Source organism: Heteronotia binoei, chromosome 6, assembly GCF_032191835.1.
Source record: "Heteronotia binoei isolate CCM8104 ecotype False Entrance Well chromosome 6, APGP_CSIRO_Hbin_v1, whole genome shotgun sequence".
Classification (NCBI taxonomy): Eukaryota; Metazoa; Chordata; class Lepidosauria; order Squamata; family Gekkonidae; genus Heteronotia; species Heteronotia binoei.
Genome location: NC_083228.1, coordinates 88,842,132 through 88,863,341, shown reverse-complemented (window position 1 = coordinate 88,863,341; position 21,210 = coordinate 88,842,132). Strand labels below are relative to the sequence as shown.

The window sequence follows — 21,210 nt, the reverse complement described above, 5'->3', positions numbered from 1 at the left end:
TTTGCCCTGACGTGGATAGCCCAGGCTAGCCAGATCTCAGAAGCTAAACAGGATCAGCCCTGGCTAGTATTTGCATGGAGACCTCCAAGGAATACCAGAGTCTGATGCGTAAGAAGACAATAGTAAACCACCTCTGAAGTCTCTTGAAAGTCCTGTGGTGTCACCATAAGTCATCTGTGAGTTGACAGCAAAAAACCCCTACCCTGACCTAGCCTGATCTCATCAGAAGCTAAGCAGGGTTGGCTGGTCAGTATTTGGATGGGAGAACCAGGAATTCCAGGGTTGCTATGCAGAGGCAGGCAATGGCAAACCAAACCTGAAGATTTCTTTCCTTGAAAACCCTGCAGGGTTACCATAAGTTGGTTGCGACTTGACAGCAAAAACAAAAAAAGAGGCCTACTTATACTTCATGCTTAGTTTGGGACTATATTCATGAATACTGTACTTTCATAGTGTATAAATATAGAGCAGTAAAATTATTTCACACTTGGTCACAGTCTTGTTAAATATTTTGTTTTCACAATTCCAAAAAATTATCTGCTACCTATGAGTACACAGAGAAAATAGGTAGAGTGTTGTAAATATTAATTAAAACATACTTTGTATCTTAGATTGGAGGTGGATGAAAGGGAAAAAGCAGACAGACAACTATTACAATGTTCTTAATGCTTTCATCGACAAAAAGGACAGTTACTATTCAATCCATCAAATAGGTAAGATGCATCAAGTTCCTTCAAGTAGCTCATCTATGTTTCCTTTGGATATTGTTACATTAGTGGGTGGTGGTTTCTTTCATTTATGGCATACTACATATAGCACATCATTCCTATATGATAAGAATGAAGACTGTTCAAATGGTAGGCTTGTACTTATATACTACATATAGCACATCATTCCTATATGCTAAGAATGAAGACTGTTCAGATGGTAGGCTTGTACTTATATACATCTGTCACTGTTGTAAATTAACAAAACAGCATATGCTCTTTAGAAAGAGAGGCTGATATGTTGAAAAAGAAGAGGAAACACGGTGATTCAGATTTCATGTTTTATTGAACAGTAATTTACCAGGCTGTTTTAGAATAAAATTCTATAGTGTCATTTTTCCCAACAATATTTTTCTTCCCTTTCTTCTGTTTTATTTATAGCCTTTGTAGACAACATTAGAGCCCATGTGGTTAATCAAGAGCTAGTAATTTTATTCTGTAGAGCAGAATACTTTGCAATAAATTCAATCTTCAGTTTTCCTTTTGTTGTTACAGTAAAAATAAGTATGTATTCCTTGCTGTTATGTGACACAGACTTACAGTGAAACACAATGAAAACTTCTTTTAATATGCTTTTATTTGAAATCTTTAAATTTCCTCCTTCTTAAGTGCTGTTCATTTGTTCTTTAAAAATAGAGGTTACAAAGAACTAGTATGAGTATTTACAGAGTTCAGAAAGAACTTTAAGTGTACTTACAGACTAATTAGGATATGCCTTTTGTTACAGCCCAGATGGGAGTTGGAGAAGGAAAATCCATAGGCCAATGGTATGGACCAAACACGGTTGCACAAGTACTCAAGTAAGTGCTTAATAGTTCTTGCTGGCTTATTTTTTTCCTGCCCATAACACTGCTAGTAGCTGGTAGTGCAAAGCAAATGAAAATTATCTTCATCACACTTTTCCTCTCCTCATGAAATATCAGATTTGTCTGTTCAACTTCCGTGTTCACCTTCCAAATTAGATTAACTCCAAAAAGTGAAATTGAATTATACATTTTAGGCCTTCTACTCATGATCTGTTTCTGGGAAGCCATCTCTTGTTTGGGAAATCAAAGTAGAAAAGGTTCTCAGGCTTCTGTAATAATGATGGGGCTATGTAGGATAAAGAAACCTAAAAGGTTAATATGCAATTAAAGGGCTGAACTTTAAAAACAAAGTGTAAAAAAAAATCATAAATCAACATACATGTATTTATTGTTGAAAGCTAAAACCATTTAAGGACCCATCATAAGCCTCTATTCTATGGGCGTTTTCGCACTCACCTTAATCAGCAGCGACGCCCCTCTTCACCGCGCAGGATCTGCGCGGATTTCGCACTAATTGCCGCGGAGCACCCGGAAGAGCGAAAGTCCCAGCGCTTTTGCGGTGCAAATGGAAACTGGTTTTTGGCGGTTTCCGTTTGCACCGCAAAAGTGCCGGGACTTTCCGGCTCTTCCGGGTGCTCCGCGGCAATTAGTGCGAAATCCGCGCAGATCCTGTGCGGTGAAGAGGGGCGTCGCTGCTGATTAAGGTGAGTGCGAAAACGCCCTATGTGAAATCATAAAACCTCAATGGAAACCCACTCAACTTGTCCTGATGCGTTTTGACCTAAATTGGTCTTCTTCAGAGGTCAGAAAGGTAAGTACGCATATTGGCTCATAATACAGAACAGAATAAAACAATGCTGGACCACAAGACACACAACTCTTGGCACATGGGCTCTGACTTTACTTGATCAATTCTGGACCACGTGGCATACAAAAAAACACTGAATGCTCTAGGTATGCTCTTGATAAGGCTATAGAACAAGAGGCCTCAAGAATATCTGTAAGCCTTTGTCACTTCACTAAAATTTCCTTGTGGTCCAGCATTGTTCTATTGTTTTATTCTGTTCTGTATTATGAGCCAATATGTGTACTTACCTTTCTGACCTCTGAAGAAGACCAATTTAGGTCGAAATGCATCAGGTCAAGTTGAGTGGGTTCCCATTTTGGTTTTATGATTTTACATAGGATAGAGGCTTATGATGGGCCCTTAAATGGTTTTAGCTTTGAACAATAAATACATGTATGTTGATTTATGATTTTTTTACACTTTGTTTTTAATGTTTGGCCCTTTAATTGCATATTAATCTTTTAGGTTTCTTACTCCAGTTTTTGGGTTAAGTTTCTTTCCCTTCTTTGTTTTTCTTTGGCTGTGTAGGATAAACCTAGATCTAGATGATCAATTACCACCTGTGACCGTGAAATCCATCTATACTACCTTAAGCCTCTCTGATATCAAATCAGATCACCCAGCTTGTCTAGATCTAGGAAATGTATAAGGGTACTTTTTATGTGAACAGGTACTGAGCAGTTGACTGTTAAATAACTAACGTGATAGTGTGATACTACAGCACATTCACTATTGAGCTTCCTGTAGATCTACAGAGGAATTATTTTGCAACAGGGCAACTTGTTGGTTTTCTGACCTGTCAAATAACAGTGCCAGTTTGTTAGCTTGAGAATAACCATATCCTGTAGCCACTGTCTAAACCGTAGGTGTCCTCTTCCTGAGAGGAAACCGGAATATGAATGGTCTATGATCCTGACAGTGCAGTCCTAAGGACACTGTTCTGGGAGTAAGTCCCATGGAGTATCCTTCAGTAAGATTTTGAATATACCTGTTTAGGATTGCTTTGTCAATTCATCAGTATTCTGCTAAGCATTTCAATTTATGGAAATTTTAGGCTGGAGAACTATATTACTGAACTAACAGACTGTTTTGCAACCAGCAACCCTAGATTGTAAAATAAGAATACCTTCCTCTAAATCAGTTCATTTATATATATTTATTCCAGGTCAGAATATAGATGGAAAGGGTAAGGAATAAAAGTGATGAAGGAGCACTGTACGTATAGGAGACAAAGGACAATCAGGACTATTTGTTGTGGTGGCGGCGGCTAATTGCTTGAAATTGTTTGCTAATAAAATAAAATTTAAATATATAAAAAAGGAAGAGTTAGTAGATACATTCTATTTCCCTAATCACTGGTAAATCAGTCCATGTTTGGTTTCTTTTTTTCTTTTTAAATTAAACAACAGCTTTATTGAAGATTATCAAAACATTACAATAAATGAAAATAGCATATAATAATAGGGCATACAAAACTGAAGCAATGTGAGAGTCTAAAAAACAGAAATAGATTCAAATTATTTCAAAGCAAAAGTCTGAAATTGAAGATTACAAGATTACAGACACTAACCATAAAAAATTATAATAATAATTCAGTCATTTAAAAATATAGCATCTTGTTGTACAAAGGGTTAATTGGGAGTATGTCCACCATGAATGTTAAAAAAGGGAGCCATACAGCTACAAATTTGGTATCATGACATGTTTAGTTTCTGACCTCTTCACAGATATTGGGTTTGACCCCAGGCTAAATTGGCAATTTCCTCAGTTTTTCCTTCTTTGCCAAGACCCCCTCATCATACCTCAGGGCCCCCTATCTTCCAGGAGCAGCATTTCGTACAGATCAGTGGGCTGCAGTAGGAAGGGTAATTTTCTGTAACGGAAAAATTTAGTATGGACCCAGTCCATTGTGTATATGTTACTTGCTTAAAAAAAAAAGATAGATGAGTTTTTAATGCTTGCCTTTGCTATGAGATGCTGTACTAAGCAGCCAGATTCTGGGCAATATGGTCATAGCCATGCACCTTTCTAACACCGCAGTCCTAAACCAGGTTTACCCTTCTAAGCCTATTGAACTCTGTTTAGGATTGTACTGTAGCTCTTATCAGTTTTAAATCTGTAGTGTAGTTGCAACTGTAGCTTTCCATAGTGCTTTTGCTTCTAATTTTCCTCTATCCCTCTCCTGTAGAAAACTTGCCACTTTTGATACATGGAGCTCCTTGGCAGTGCACATAGCCATGGATAACACTGTTGTAATGGAGGAGATTAGTAAGTAGCCCTATGTTGCTGTAGGAGTTTGTTTTGCATCTATTGAAAAAAAATCTAACAAGACGAAACTGTAAAAGGTATATTTTCTGGAAGACATTCTTCTCAGCTTGACATCTGTGCCTGTAGCTGTAAGATTTCTTTAGAACCCTAAATGAATTACCATGTAAATCAAATAAGTACAATTAGCTTTCATGTCTCAAGAAATAAAATGATTCCAGCAGCTGAAGATCAGTCACCCAGTTTTGCTTTTTGTAGGTCAATCATAGTTGCTGTGAAATCTGGATAAAACAAAATGTTTCAGTCATAATGGTATTGCTTCTATAATAGTCTGTGGACTTCATCTTCTTTAATATGGTATAGATGGCCCTCTTAGGATTGAATTCTTCCTTCCTTCTTTTTATTCCTAGTGGGAATTGGTTGATACTACTCAAGACCTGTAGGTCAGAGGAGTAGAGAAGAAAAGAAAAAGGAAGTATGTGGGTTGGACCTGACAAAAGGATTATGCATGAACTGCAGATCTTCATGGCTTTCCCTTTTTCCAAGCAGTCCTTTCTGAATACAGGAAAGTTGACTGCCAAAGTTGTGGGTCCTACATGGAGTAATAGCCATGGAGATGGGGAGGGGGAAGGGGGTGAAATTCTCCCTTGTTTGTCTGTCATCAGAGCTTTGCTCACAGATGAGGCAAGAGGGAGCTATTTCACCCTCTTTTCCCTTCCCCACTGCAGCCTGCCAACCCACATGGCTGTTAATTCCACATGGATCATGCAACCCCAGGAAGCTGAGAAGATCAGCATTCATTGGCACCTTCCACTGATGGTTTGCAAGAAAATCAGCAATTGTTGGCACCTTCCACTGATGGATCTCAGGGCCCAACCCTATGATTTGTTTACTCAAAGCCTCCAGTAGTATGTGATCTATGCATGTAGATGTGCACTTCAAAACATTTATGGTATACCCGCAGCATCTGCTCACCCATGATTACTTGTTGCCTGTCTTTGTTTGTTCAACTGGGATTTGTTTCTGTTGCCTTGATTGTATGCATGCAAATCTGAAACAATTGGGTTAATCTGTGTTGTGTTTTTAGTCTGCATTATTTTTATTTTAACACTGGTATTATGTTATCAAAAGAGAAGGTTCTTCTTCAGTGGGGGAAGTCATCCAGATTGGTTAGGTCACACCTTCTCTAGCTCCAGACAGGGCTCTGCAAATTTTTGCAAGTCTCTACTGAATTTGATTGAGGCTGACCCTCCAGTCTGAACAGCCCTGCATCTCCAGCAGGACGCTTGAGTCTAGCTCTGTGGTTTTTCTGTGGCAGGCATAAGACTTAGAATCATAGAGTTGGAAAGGACCTCCAGGGTCATCTAGTTCAACCCCCTGCACAATATAGGAAACTCACAAATACCTCCCCCTAAATTTACAGGACCTTTATTGCTGTCAGATGGCCATCTAGCCTCTGTTTAAAAACTTGTTGATCTTATCATTTCCTTATGGAGGAGGGAATGTCTGTGGCTCCACCGGGGGTAAAGAAAGCGGCTTCAGCTGTGATAAAAAAGAAGAGTAAGGGAAAGGCTTCTCCTGCCCAAAGCTTGAGGCTCTGAAGACTGGCTGCAGCAGAACCTCCCCAGTGTGACTTGCACAGTTGCAAGGGCTGAGAGATCACAAGCTTTGAGTCTGACTCCATTCTATTCATGCCCAGTATCTGAGACTCTGGGAAGAAGCCTGCAGACTCTGGCCTGTCTGGTGAAGTTGTTACCGGGTGGCTCTCTCCCTTGTGAGCGGAAGACTTCCGGGCAGGCAGAGAGCATGCTGGAAGGCTCCGAAGGTGAGAGAACCTCCCCCCATTATTGGAACAGTGGCCAGTTTTTGAGTTGCGATCCTGACTTGATCTTGGGGCAGATCAGGGGAACCAAGGAGGGGGCAGTCCTTCTTCATCAACTCTCTGTGTTCCATTAGGTGGGAATCAGGCAGGCCAAATATGGCAATGGCACCATTTTTCCCTGTGCTTTTCAACCCTCCACCAGACTGGATGTTACAAGCCTACAGGAATCCTTGGGCTTTCTTGCACCCCTTTTTACTTCAGCAAGGGAGTCAATTAAGCCCTCAATCATTGGGTTTTTCAGTCCCAGCCTAGCCTATGGTGAACCCCAGCCACACTTCAGCAGCTGTCAGAGAAGGCAGAGAGTGGAAAAGAACTCATTTCAGAACAGGTGCCTGTGAAGAAATGCATTTTTTCTTTGGAGGTTTGAATTGAGCAAAACCTTCACTCTGAGTTCTAAAAGTTTTTTTTCTCCTTCTCTGGGCAGAGAACAGGCAGGAAGAGGGGAAGTCAGTTTAGTTCCTTTCCAGGCCTACATCAGCCAACCTCAGTACAAATGTTAATAGATCTAGAAAATGCAATGGTCAAGCTACCTCCCCCTGCCCCACAAAGGAAGCAACAGAGATTTGGAGGAATTAAATACTAGAGAGACTTCAGGAAGGAAGGAACTGAAGATCTCTAGGAAACACATCTTTGACCAGTCTGACCTGGTCAGTAGGTGGGGAGAAGAGAGATGATAAAACTCAAGGGAGCAGGGAGGAAGGTCTCTTTGGTGCTGAGTTCATCAGAACAGACAGATAACTGAGGTCTGGAGAAAGTGGCCATTAACCATGTGCTGACCTGAAGAGTTGGAGGAAGCTGCAAGGTAATCGCAGCTCTCTAGAGATTATGATGATGATTTATATCCCACCCTCCCAGCTGAAGCAGGCTCAGGGCGGCTTAGATCTATAACATCCTAAGCTGGGGGCGTGGCGTCGCACGCATAGGGAATGGACGCCTGAAAACAGAGCTCTGTACTTACCCCTGCCAAATCCACTTAAGCAAGCGCCCAGCGTTGTTGTTTGTTTTCTTTTTTTTCTTTAATTAGTATGGGAACAGTAGATGGTCAAAAGCCCAGATCAAAAAGAAATTCAAGGAACTCTGTTAAAGACTATTTTCCAAAAAAGCCCAAGGCTAAGGCCTCAGGAAAAGCAAGCAGCCCTGCAAGCAAGATGGCGTCGGGAGGAGGGGAAAACACAGCAGCAGACCTAGCTTCATTTCGTTCTGAGGTAATGGAGGCTTTTCAAAAACTGGAACAAAATATGACTGACAAAATATCTGCCATGATCCAGCCCCTTTCTGCTCAAATGGAGGGTTTCAAAACGTCCTTAGAGAAGGTGGCAGAGATGGCAGATTCTGCTTTTAACATGGCAAGTGCTGTGCAGGAGGACACTCAGTATTTTTATAAAAGAGATGAATGGGCCACTGATAAAATTATTGCACTTGAGAACCATCTGAAAATGGGGAATGTTAAAATTCGTGGGCTCCCCGAGAATTCTGCCTCCCCCTCTGATCTAAAAACTCTTATAGCCTCCTGGCTATCGAAGGCATTGGGTTTTTCTGAATCTGATCTCTGTGCCCTGGAGACAGTATATAGAATTGGCCCATTGCGCAGACAGAAAACTTCGTTGCCTAGGGACATTTTAGTCCGTTTCTCTTCTGCCTCAGTTAAATCCAAGTTGCTGCAAAAAGCCCGGGCTATAAATCCTCTTCTGTTAGGAGATTACAACGTCCAAATTCTACAGGATTTGTCTTCTGAAACCTTGCAAAGGCGGAAAAATCTGAAGCCAATTATAGAAATCCTGAACAGGGAAAACATCAGATATCGATGGGTTGCTTCGTACAAGCTGCAAGTTACAGTACAGGATCAGTCATTTGTAGCTGCAGACCTTGACTCAGGCCTAAGCATGCTGCGCGATATGAATCTTCCTGTTCCCACCGGCCTTATGGAAGCAGCCTCCCATGCTCACTCAATAACTTCAGACACTAGATGGCGTCGTGTGCCTATGAACCGTCCTGATCGGCCTGTTTCTTCTAGAAGCTAAACGCTGGAACTGTTGCTATGCAGAAATCTTCCCCTTTTTTTGTTGAGGATTCCTGACGTCCTTTTTCCCCCCTGACATATAAGCTTTGCCTACTGAACTGCTGACTTATAAGCTTTGCCTACGTGGTGCTTATGAAGCAGTGTTTATATACGAAATTGGGGGGTTCCCCCCCCTTTTTTCCCCCCTTGTTATTTATATTTTTTGAAAGCAGTGTTATGAATGTGAGGGAGTTATTAATTTAAATCAACTCATTAAAGGAAATCTTCTTGGTTGATTGGGTATGCATGATTGGAAGAATGGAGTGACTTGGAATATATGGTTTAAAAAGTAAATGGAAGTAGGTGTTTGAATGGGGAGGCTGGGTGACGAGAGAGGGTGTGGGAGTGAGTGAGAGAGTGAGAGAGAGAGGGGGGGGGTAGATCTGAGTGAGAAACTTGAATAGTATGATCAGGGTTTTATATCAATATATTTCTTTCTACTGTGAGTTAATGAATTGTCAGGACCTTTTCCCTTCCTTTGTGAATTCTTGAATGGAAATGAGTGTGTGAGAAAGAGGGTTGGTAGGGAATGTATGTGTGTGTCAGTTTGTGCCTTATGCTATTATGAAGGTTTGGAAATTTGTTTCCCTTACTATCACATCTCCCTACATAGGCTTATAAGTGGCTGAAGGATAGTTGGTGGGGAGTGTTTGGGGAGATCAGTATTTAATAGTGTTCATAATTCTGTTTAAAGTTTCATTGTATTTTTATCATAGTGTCTTAAGTCTCACTATAACTTTGTGATCAAGATCTGATGCTGTTACACATGGTATATTAGTTTGCCTGTACTTATCTTTAATTCACTAATCTGAGTTGATAAAAGGCACAGATTTTATTATATGTGGCTTTCTAGGCATTTTAGCCTTGATTCAATCAGCTTTATGTGGCCTTTCATTATAAAACTCTCTATACATTCGGCTCTGTTATTCTGTTTATAAATTTTAATTTTGCTGGGTTGATATTGTTAAATATAAGCATTTTTGGCAGAGAGGGAGAATGGAGAACTTCGGGTTTTTTTAAATAGCTCCATTTGGTAGTTGTTGCTAGTTGTGTGGTGTCTTCAGTAACGAAGACTTCCGCTTCAAATTTAACCTTTTAAGTAAGTAGTTGTTGTTTTCCCAAGTTTGGGTTAACAGAGTTGGAGGGTGAGTTAGTGGCTAGTGTCTGTTAATGCTAGACCACTGGTGTTGGTTATGGTTTTTTGTTTTTGTTATGGGCAGCATAACTGTATTGAATTATTATGGTTTTAGCTGGAAGTTTTTTAAAGCCTTTGATTTGAAATCTGTCCTCATACCTTTGAAATTTGATCTACAGGATTCATCTCGAGCTATCCTGGTGGCACCTGGGTTAAATGCTATAAATTGTAATAATTTTGATAACCTTGGTTATTTCCTCTTTCAATTATGGCAGAGTGCCATTTGAAATTTCTTTCTCTAAACTGTAACGGGCTAAATAATTTAATTAAGAAAAAACGGGTTGCCTCTGCCATCTCTCGTCAGAAACCAGATATAATTTTTTTGCAAGAAACTCACCTTAAGGGTAACCAGCCCAGGGTCTTCCAGTCCAAATTTTTTGCTCATAAATTTCAAGCTTATGGGTCTTCCAAAGCAAGAGGCGTGGCCATCCTAATAGGTAAATCAGTCCAATTCACTTTTGAAAATTCCTCAATTGACCCTAGGGGTCGGTATATTTTTATCAATGGGGTCTTTAATGGTAGCCCTTATACTCTGGCATCGGTGTATGCTCCAAATGATGGGCAAATTGCATTTATTAAAGATACGTTGTCACAACTTCAAACCTTTCATACAGGGCCCATTATCTTGGGAGGAGATCTCAACTATGTTGTTAATCCTTCTTTAGATAGATCTCAAAAAAGTGTGCTACCTCTATCTGCCAATAAACGGTCTCAATCAAAAGATTTGAATGGCCAAAATGATTTAGCTCAAGTTTTTCAATCCTATAATCTGTCAGACATTTGGAGAAGCAGACATCCAAAAGAAAGAGATTATACCTTTTTTTCTTCTCGTCATCAAACTTATTCCAGAATAGATTTTCTTTTAGTTTCAGATTCTATTTCTAATCTTTTTTCTAAAGTAGAAATTGGCCCAATGATTTGGTCTGATCATGCATGGTTGGAAGGGTATATGTCAGGCGTTACTGACAGATCTTTTTCTTTTAATTGGAGATTGGATAGTAAACTTCTGTCTATGAAATCGGTTACAGATTCCATTGAAAAAGACATTAAAGAATTTTTTCAATTCAATATGGAGTGTGGAGTACCCCAGCATATAGTTTGGGATTCTTTTAAAGCTGTAATTCGTGGCAGATTTATGGCTATTGCCTCTTCGTATAAAAAAGAAAAAGAAAAAATTAGATCTGATTTGGTTGCCAACATTACCAAATTGGAAGAGAAATTTAAAAAATTTGGTAGCAAAAAAACTTATTCAAAACTTCTTATAGAAAGAAAAAAATTAGAATCTTTTGACATCTCCAAGATTCAAAAACAAATGGCTTTTATAAAACAAAAATATTGGTTTCGAACTCCTCAATCTCTTAAACTCCTATTTTGGAAGGTTAAAAAGAGAGTATCCTCAATGGCTATTTCTTCCATTCGTTCTAAATCTGGTACCTTGAAACATTCCACTAAGGATATTGTAGGAGTGTTTAAAAAGTACTATTCATCTCTATATTCCTCCCAGCATCCATCATCAGACCTTATTTCATCTTTCTTAGACACTCACTCAGTTATTAAGCCTATCTCTCCTGAGGTTAAATCCTTTTTGGACAAACCTTTTACTGCACTTGAAATACAGGAGACTATCAAGTCTATGAAATCCAATAAATCTCCAGGCCGAGATGGCTTTATACCAGAATTTTATAAATTTTTTAACATTTTGTTGGCTCCCATCTTGGCAGACGCCTGTAATCAGTTTGTACAGTCTGGTTCTTTCCCTGTTACTTGGTCACAGGCAAAAATCATACTTCTTCCAAAGAAGGACAAAGACTTACTAGACCCTAGTTCATACAGGCCGATATCGCTCCTTAATTGTGATTATAAGATTTTTACAGCAGCCCTGGTGGCTAGGCTTAATACCTTTATAGGGAACTACATTCATCCTGACCAATTGGGCTTTATCCCACACCGTGAGTTAATGGACAATACTAGAATGGTCCTTGATGTTATTCAATACTGCCGGAAATTTAATATTGAGTCTTCTTTTATCTTGTCTATTGATTTTGAAAAAGCCTTTGACTCCGTTGAAGTTCCTTATCTTACAGCCTTACTGCAGAAAATGAACTTTGGCCCGAATTTTCTGAAGATAATCCATTCTTTATATAAATCGCCTTCTGCTATTCTTTCTATTAATAATTTGGATTCTGAAGAATTTAATCTTTTCAGAGGGACGAGGCAAGGTTGCCCCTTGTCTCCTCTGCTTTTTGCGATCGCAATAGAACCTCTTGCTAATGCTATCCGTGATACCAATATTATCGCTGGTATCCCTATTAGAAAGAAACAAATTAAGGTGTCTTTGTTTGCAGATGACCTAGTGCTTTTTGTTACAAAACCTAAGTCTTCTTTACCGGCTGTCTTTGATTTATTATCTGTATTTTCTTCTATATCAGGCCTTCGAGTAAACCCATCCAAAACCATTCTTTATCCCATCACAATTTCGGATGCTCTCCAAGACTCCATCTACTCTAATTATCACTTTTAAAAAATTGATAGCTATTGGACATATTTGGGGATCAATATACCTTTGAAATTGGGAGATATTTTTAAAGTTAATCATCATTTATTGATTAAGGACATTCTTACCCTGCAAAAGAATAAAAATTCTTCACTTATTCCCTGGAATGAAAAAATTCAGATTATTAAATCTTTTATTTTCCCCAAATTTCTGTTTTTATTTCGAGCCATTCCTATTCTTATTCCTGAGGATTTATTTGTGGGTTGGCGTCGTTCGTTCTTAAGATATATTTGGAACAAGGGCTTGTCTAGAATAGGGTATGCAACTCTTATTCGTTCTAAATCCTCAGGGGGTCTGGCTCTTCTGGATCTGCATAAATTTTATGAAGCTGCCATTTTAGGTGGCCTTATTAGATACCATGATGCTGACTTAATTTCGGTTGGAAGGCCCTAGAAGATACCTATCTAAATAACAAATCGTTTCACTCTATATTATGGGAATTTCCGAAGAATAGACTTCCTATTATCTCCTCCAACCTTTTTCTTAAAGCTATTTTTCAGATTTGGGACAAACGTCGCCTCTCTTTAGCCCCTCCAATATCTCCACTATCTCATTTTGTGGATGTTTCTTGGTTTCAACCGGGGTTTTTTACAAGTCTTTTCCAATTTGGAAAAAATATAACCTTTATAGGTTTGTGGATATTTTGTCCAATGGAAAAATGCTCGACAAAAAATCTTTGGAAGAGAAAACTGGTGGGACAAAAATCCCATGGTTTGAATACTTGCAAACTAACAACTTGGTGACGTCACTCTCAAAGAAATACAATTTCAATCGACCTCTTACTTTCTTTGAACACTTGCTATATTCTCCTTTTTTAAAGCGGAAGGGACTGATTTCATTTATTTATAAGGGTTTGCTAGACATTGATGCTGTTGATTTGTTATCCTATCAAGAAATTTGGCAAAGGAATAGTTCAATTAATTTTCAGGAGAATGTTTGGCAACAAATCTGGTCATCTCCTTCGTTTGTTTCAAAATCATTGAATATACAATTACAAACTCAAAAATTTTTGTTTCGGTGGTATTTAACACCTCAGAGATTAAGCCATATGGCGATAAATCAATCCTCCAAATGTTGGAAAAATTGTGGCGAGGTGGGCACATTTATACACTGCTGGTGGTCTTGCCCGAGGGTGCAGTCGTTTTGGGCAGTAATTGTGGCAAAAATCAAGGATATCACGGGCTATAGTTTACCCTTAAGATTGGAACTCATTTTGCTTGACTGTTGGAAAGATATTTCTATTACTTCTCTCAATAAATCCCTGATATCCCTGTTACTAGCTGCTGCTAAAATGGTGTTAGCCCAATTTTGGAAATCTCCCAATATTCCTCCAGTTAAAGCCTGGTATGCTAAAATCTGGGAGGTCTATGCTATGGACAAGATAGCAGATAGTTTATGCAATATAAACAATTCAGAAAGTAACGAATCTCTGATGTACAAGTGGCTTCCATTTCTTAAATTTTCTTTTGGTCCTGTAGATCAGATGCGTACATGTATACCTGGTAGATATTATGACATTATTAATTTGATGTAATTAATATATGGACAGAGTACTTATTTTTTAATTCAGCTGCCAATTATGTATGTGTGTGTGAATGTATGTATGTGTTGTTTTGTTTGTATTTTGTATATATATATATATATTTTGTTTTCTGCTGGTATGCTATGCTTATACACAAAGAATGATTGCAGATACAGTCATTGATTGCTTTATTTGTATGTTTATTAAATTCAATAAAAAAGTTTTTGGACAAAAAAAAAACATCCTAAGCTAAGGAGCCTGTCCAATATTTTAACATCTGATAGGGCATGTATAGAGAGAGGAATTACATTTTACCAATTTCTTTTGAATCCCTTGCTTAGTCAGGGACTGTGCTAAAAGTACGCTTGTGAACATTTTCTCTTTTATAAATACTATATAACTTTGGATGCTGGTAGTGGTTCTCTGTACCACATAGACTTCCATTGTTTTGAACATGCTATTTTAAAAGAAGCACCGGGGGGATGCAGGCAGTTGATAAGCAGCTATTCCTCCATGCTGTCTCCATAGTGACCAGGTGCTGGGCAGTGGAAGACACAGAGGCAATTCCTCAGAACTTGGAAGGGACGCTGGGAGTCCTGGCCCTCACAGTGGGCAATTCCTTACAAAGGTCAGGTGGTGGCAGAAAAATAAAAGTCTCTGCAGGTGTTGGGAAAATCTTGGAGGGCAGGGTGGAACAGAGTGTGCAGGCTGGAATGGGCCTGTTCCATCACAGTTCCCATTCCTATTCACCACCCTGATCATCCTTCTGGAGATCCCCACCATCAGGAAAGCGATTGGGAGGGACTGCCAGAACAAAACACACCCAACTCCAGCCTTTGGAGACTTCAGACTTCTTTGTCTTCAGACACTGCAGAAACCAGACAAACCCTTGGAAGCCGGGAAAGGACTGGCCATAGAGGAGGGCACAGGCAGCATCCAGGGACAGTGTCTGAGTTGGAGGAACTTTCTGAGTGTAGAGCCACCACTGGAGTATCAACCAATATGACCTTTACATCTTCCATGGCTTCCTCTGGGAGGGCGTAGAGGTTTTTGGCATTGGTTGTTAGGGAGTTGCCACTGCCAGGAATCACCCATTCAACTTTAATGACAGCATCAAAAAATTCTGGGAAGAGGCGCACTGAAGACTCTTAGCTGGCCTTCTGAAACCACCCTGCAGAGGTCAGTGGATCTCATACATTTGTCATCAGTTCTGGGGCTCATGATATCCACAGTATATCTAGTTCTTTGGGCCTGATTCCAAACCAGACCTTTACAGTGGACTTTGCTTCCTCATCAAATGAAGATAAGGATTTGTTTAAAAAAGTGGAAATAGACATCTTGTTAAATAAGCCCCTAAATTGGTGGACATCCACATTGAATTTAATCAAGGGAGTAAGTTTTCTTCAGTCACCTCATATTGTGACAACAGATGACAGTGCAAGAGCGGGGGGGGCATTGTCAGAGGCAGGTCATTCAGGGTAGGTGGAACCCAGCAGAGATGGCCCACAATATAAACTATCTGGAACTGCGTGTGGTCAGGCTAGCTATAATGTCCTTCCAAGATCTCCTAGAAGGAAAAAAGGTACTAATATGCACCAACACCACAATTACAAAGGTACATTTCAATTGCCAGGGTGGCACAAGATCAAAATCTCTGTTCAAGAAGCCCAAACGTCTGTTGCTATGGGCAGAAAAACACCTAGCAGAAGTAAGAGTGAAACACCTAAAAGAACTTGCAAATGTAATTTCTGAGCCTCTTTCCATTATTTTTGAGAATTCTTGGAGAACAGGTGAGGTGCCAAAAGATTGGAGGCGGGTAAATGTTGCCCTCATCTTCAAGAAGGGGGAAAAGGAGGATCCAGGTAACTACTGACTCGTCAGCTTGAAGTCTGTATTTGGAAAAGTTCTAGAACAAATCATCAAACCATCAGTCCTGGAACATTTAGAAAAGATGGCTGTGATTACTAAGAGTGAGCATGGATTTCTCAAGAACAAGTAATGTCAAACTAACCTGATATCCTTTATTGAGGAAGTTACTACCTTACTGGATCAGGGGAATGCTTGTAGACATTGTTTATCTTGATTTCAGTAAAGCTTTTGATAAGGTTCCACATACTGTTCTTGTTGACAAGTTGGTAAAATGGGGTTTGGATCCTGTTAGTTTTAAGTAGATCTGTAACTGGTTAGCAGATCACACTCAAAGAGTACTTGTTAATGGTTCCTCGCCCTCTTGGAGAAGAGTGACAAGTGGAGTGTTAAGGATCTGTCCTGGGACCTGTTTTGTTCAACATTTTTATAAATAATTTGGTTGAAGGCATAGAGGGAATGCTTATTAAATTTGCAGATGATAATTGAGAGGGGTAGCAAATACAGTAGAAGACAGGGACAGGATACAGGATGAGCTTGACTGGCTAAAACAAAATGAATTTTAACAGGGATAAATGTAAAGTTCTGTATTTAGGTAGGAAAAATCTAATGCATGGGGGAGGGGGAGACTTGTCTTGGCAATAGTCTGTATGAAAAGGATCTAGGGGTCTTAGTGGACCCTACACTGAACATGAGTCAGCAGTGTGATGCAGTGGTTAAAAAGGCAAATGCAATTTTGAGCTGTATCAACAGAAGTATAGTGTCCAGATCATGTGAGTTGATGGTATCACTTTACTTTGCTCTGATTAGATCTCACCTAGAGTATTGTGTTCAGTTTTGGGCACCACAATTTAAGAAGGATATAGATAAGCTGGAATGTGTCCGGAGGAGGACATTGAAGATGGTGAGGGGTTTGGGGACCAAGTCCTATGAGAAAAGTTTAAAGGAACTGGGTAAGTTTAGCCTGGAAAGGAGATGACTGAGAGGTGATACAATCACCATCTTCAAGTCCTTGAAGGGCTGTCATATAGAGGATGGTGCAGAATTGTTTTCTGTTGCCCCAGAAAGTCAGACAAGAACCAACAGGTTGAAATTAAATCAGAATTTTTGGCTAAATATTAGGAAGAACTTCCTGACAGCTAGAGTGGTTCCTCAGTGGGAGGTGGTGGGCTCTACTTCTTTGGAGGTTTTTAAGCAGAGGCTAGATGGCCATCTGACAGCTATGCTAATTCTGTGAATTAGGCAGATCATGAGAAGGAGGGCAGGAAGAGCTGCATCAATGCTTAGTTCTTGTGGCCCTTTCTTACACATCCAGGGAAATGTTGTTTGACACTTTTGGGTTAATCAGCAATTTTTCTTCATGCCAGTTTTGCAAGGAATCCTGGAGGTTTTTGCCATCTTCTGAGCAAGGATCACTGGGGATGTTTGTGTGTGTAGGGTGAAGGTATTTGTGAAGTTCCTGCATTGTGCAGGGGATTGGATTAGATGACCCTGGAGGTCCCTTCCAACTCTATGATTCTGCCTGAGAGATATAGCCAATTGACAGGAAGACTGGTTAAGCATGAAGGATCTCAACCCAGGGGAGTGGAGCCTAAATCAAAACAATTTCTAGCAGGTAATTATATGATTTGGAACCCACCCATGGATTTATCGGTGTCTTCTCACAGCAACCGAATTCCCAGGTTTCTTATAAGATTTCATGATCCTGGGGCAGAGGGCAAGGATGTCTTCATTCACCCATTGACAGAGGATCTCCTGTATATATTTCCACCAACTCCCCTGTTCAGCAAGGCCATCAGCAGGGGAGTGGGGGGAGAGAGGCGAATTTTTTTTATTGCTCCCTTCAGGCCAAAACAAACTTTGTTTTTTTGGAGCTCATTAGGATGTCAGTGTTTTTGCTGTGGAGACACCCAGCCATTCAGGACCTGTAGTTGCAGGACCCAATTTGTCACCCCAACCCAATTTGACTTCAGCTGACATCCTGGATATTGAGCGGGCAGATCTAGACAAAACCAGATTTCCCAAAGAAATTGTGAACATGATATAACCCAGAAAACCAGCTACCAGACGCCTTTATAATCATATGTGGAAGACATTCAGGAAATGGGCTGCAGACAAAGAAATAGATCTGCTAAAACCATCTTACAGGGACATTGTTCTCTTCCTCCATGATGGTTGGAAAAAAGGTCTAAGGTCAAATACTTTAAAATGTCAGGTGGCACCTCTGGGACACAAGAGGCCACTGAACTTCTCTAACAAGCATGTAAAGCAATTTCTTGGGCACAGCATAACTGGCTCCACTGATAAGACACAGATTCCCAATCTGGAGCCTTTCTAAGGTGTTGCAAGTGCTGATGAAAGTTCCTTTTGAGCCATTGAAGACTGCTGAACTGAGATATATATCCTGGGAAGTGGCTTTCTTAGTGGCAATTACTTTGGCAAGAAAGGTTTCTGAGATGTCAACCTTATCTGTTCATAAATAGCTGTGTATTTGTCACAAAGATTGTTGTATTAAGAACAGATTGTTTCTACATACCAAAGGTTAATTCTACTTACCATCTTAATCAGCAGCTTATATTACCTTCTGTCCAAAACCAAAACATCCTAAGGAGAAATTGTGGTATAAGCTGGACATATGCAGAGCTCTGGATACCTATGTGGACAAAACGGCAAGTCTCAGACTCACAGATGCTCTGTTTGTATCACACAGCAACCCTTTGCTGGGAAAGAGAGTATTAAAATCATCAATTGCCTTCTGGGTTAAGATGTGTATTGGGCAGGCGTACGAGACTCAGAGCTTGGTGACACTTAAGAACATTACAGCTCATTCTAAGCAGCAGCAGCTTCAGCAACATTCTTTTCGATGGAAGAAATTTGTAGAGAGGCCAGCAGCAAATAAGGGTACCTTGTCATCTTTAAGCAGCACACCAAAGTGACAGCTGCCACGCCCACACACACAAAATGAATACCAGATGTTTCCTATGGGGGACTGAGGCAACTGTCCTGATGGGGGTTACTGACCTCCTGACCCATCCCACCAATGAATGCCAGATGTTTCCTATGGGAAAAAAAGAGGGGCAGCCAAGCAACTATTCTAAGAGGCATGCTTTAGAAAGGAGACATACCCAATGGATAAAATGATGGAATTAAACTGAACAGAGCTCAAACCGCTAACCTCATAACAGTAATATGGCCCTTTAACATCAAGTTGCATGTTGATACAACTTTCTGGGACTCAGTAAAACCATAGAGTTTTGCCTGAATCCTAGATCCTTGGTTTGCCATCCCCACTGTTATTTGTTGAGAGATGCTGTAGTGTGGGTAAAATGGTTGCCATTGTGCTTTGGGGGGGGAAACTATGTTTTACTGGGGTTAGTGTTGTTCAACTTCGTGCAAGATTAGTTCTTCATGCAAGATAAGAGGGAACAGACCCTTAGGCCTCATGTTACCAGCGACCCATTTATATATAGAAAGAACACAAATTCTGACCTCTACACGAGTCATACCTTTTTCCAAGCGAACCCAGAAGTTTGATACACACCAGGGTACATGGATTAATGTTCTGAGACATTTGGATTGGGCTCTCTGCCTGTACTCAGGTTGGTTGCCAGTCTATAAGTGATCAAATTTATTTTTTTGTGCTTCACAGATGGAAGGTTCAAAAATATTTAATTGTGCTTTATATAACTCCTTCACACACTCTTCCACAAATATTTTAAAATTTAATCTGGTAATGAACTAATGCCCCAGCACCCAAATATTTTTTCCTATTTAAAAGCAAAAACCGTTCTCCCCGCCCCATGTCACTTTGGTATTGATGATGACAAGGTATCCTTATTTGCTGCTGAGGCCACATGGTCTACCTTTTCAACCTTTGTGGAGCATTACAGGATAGACCAGATAGACTCTGTGGAGGTTTTCTTTGGCAGGAGGATGTTGCAACAGGTTCTGGAACAATAAAGGTAATCCCACCCAGGGTGACAACTTGGACATATAACTAATTGAATGACTTCCCCCACAGAAGGAGAGTGAAACATTGGTGGCTTATTTTCTTCAGTGGGACAAGGTGATCCACTTCCCACTCAAAAATAAAATAAGGAGTTTGGGGCAGAGGATAGATATGGAGCTGGGCTATAATAAGACTGGAGGATCAGCCTTGATCCAGTGCAGTAGAAACTTGCAAAATTTGCATCGCACTGCCTGGAACTAGAGGAAGCATGACCTTACCAATCTGGATTACTTAGCCCCACTGAAGAGAAGAAGCATTCAGGTAGGTTCCAATGTTTCATTCTAGTGGGGTGTGTATGTGGGGAAAAAAGAACAAGACAAAATATGTGCATGAAGGAGTCAGTATGCGGTAACAATTTCATATCTTGCACTTGTGTCCTAACTAATGATCCAAGTAAGGGTTTCAGCAGAATAGAAATAGTTGCCATCTTTATCCAATATCAGTACTGACAGATACTTTTGAAAACATTTATAAAACAAAATCCAATATTGTAGTCCAGAGGGGTAATATCATGTACACGCGTCAATATTTTGGTTGTAGTTTTGTTTTGTTTTTTAAAAACCCTCTGAAGTTTACTAGAAACTGTGGCCATATAAAGGTATGCATACAGTGGAGCATGCTAGGAAGAGTCATTTTGTTTGAGCTCTCTTAATGGTTGTTCAAATCTATAAGAGCTTGAAATTTTTGCTAAGCTGGTTTCTGTGGAGAGGGCGAGATAAAAAATCTAAAGTAATAAATAATAAATAATTCTGCTGATGTCTTGGTAGGGAGGTTGTGCTGGTTCAACTATCCATGTCCTGGGGCTTCAGCATTTCCCACTGCAGAATCAGATTTACTGTCCAATGGGTATCCAGATGGAGCAGCGTGCACAGACAGGCTATTGCTCTGGAAACCTTTAGTACTGCTGATACCTCTTCGTCTTGGGCTCACAGACATCAATGAAGCCTACATTGAAACACTGAAGGTAGGAGGTTTGTTTCTATTCAAATAATCTAGCTGCCTTAGCAGCTGAAATTATCTTGTATTGTTAGTTAATGTATGCTTTTATTGTGTCATTTATTTATACATGGCTTATACTTCACTGCTATTAATTTTGCTTTTAGTGGTCTAGTTTATGGTTTGCTAGCTGGCAGACTGTATCTGAAATGCATTAATTTACTTCATTTATACCTTGCCTTTCTTCCCAGTGGTGACCCAAAGTGGGTTACATTGGTCTCCTCTCATACATTTTGTGCTCTGAATAAGCCCGTGAGGTAGGTTGAGTGTGTGTGACTAGCCCAGGATCACCCATCAAGCTTTTGTTATGGCAGAGTGGGGATTTGAACTAGGGTCTTTCAGATTCTAGTCCAGCACTCTATACCACCGGTCAAAATTTATGGCTGTGCAAACCAGCATTTGACATATCAAGGGCAACTTTCTTATTAATTACCGTATTTTT

General features: G+C 40.0%; 1 protein-coding gene across 1 annotated transcript in view; it reads left to right on the top strand.

The window, feature by feature from the left end:
• Positions 1-21,210, top strand: part of ATG4B (autophagy related 4B cysteine peptidase) — a 48,621-nt gene that overhangs the window by 18,522 nt on the left and 8,889 nt on the right. Inside the window, exons 5-8 of the mRNA XM_060242128.1 lie at positions 612-713; positions 1,495-1,567; positions 4,609-4,688; positions 20,540-20,736. Coding sequence (XP_060098111.1) covers positions 612-713; positions 1,495-1,567; positions 4,609-4,688; positions 20,540-20,736 — 452 coding nt within the window. The remainder of the gene's footprint in view (positions 1-611; positions 714-1,494; positions 1,568-4,608; positions 4,689-20,539; positions 20,737-21,210) is intronic.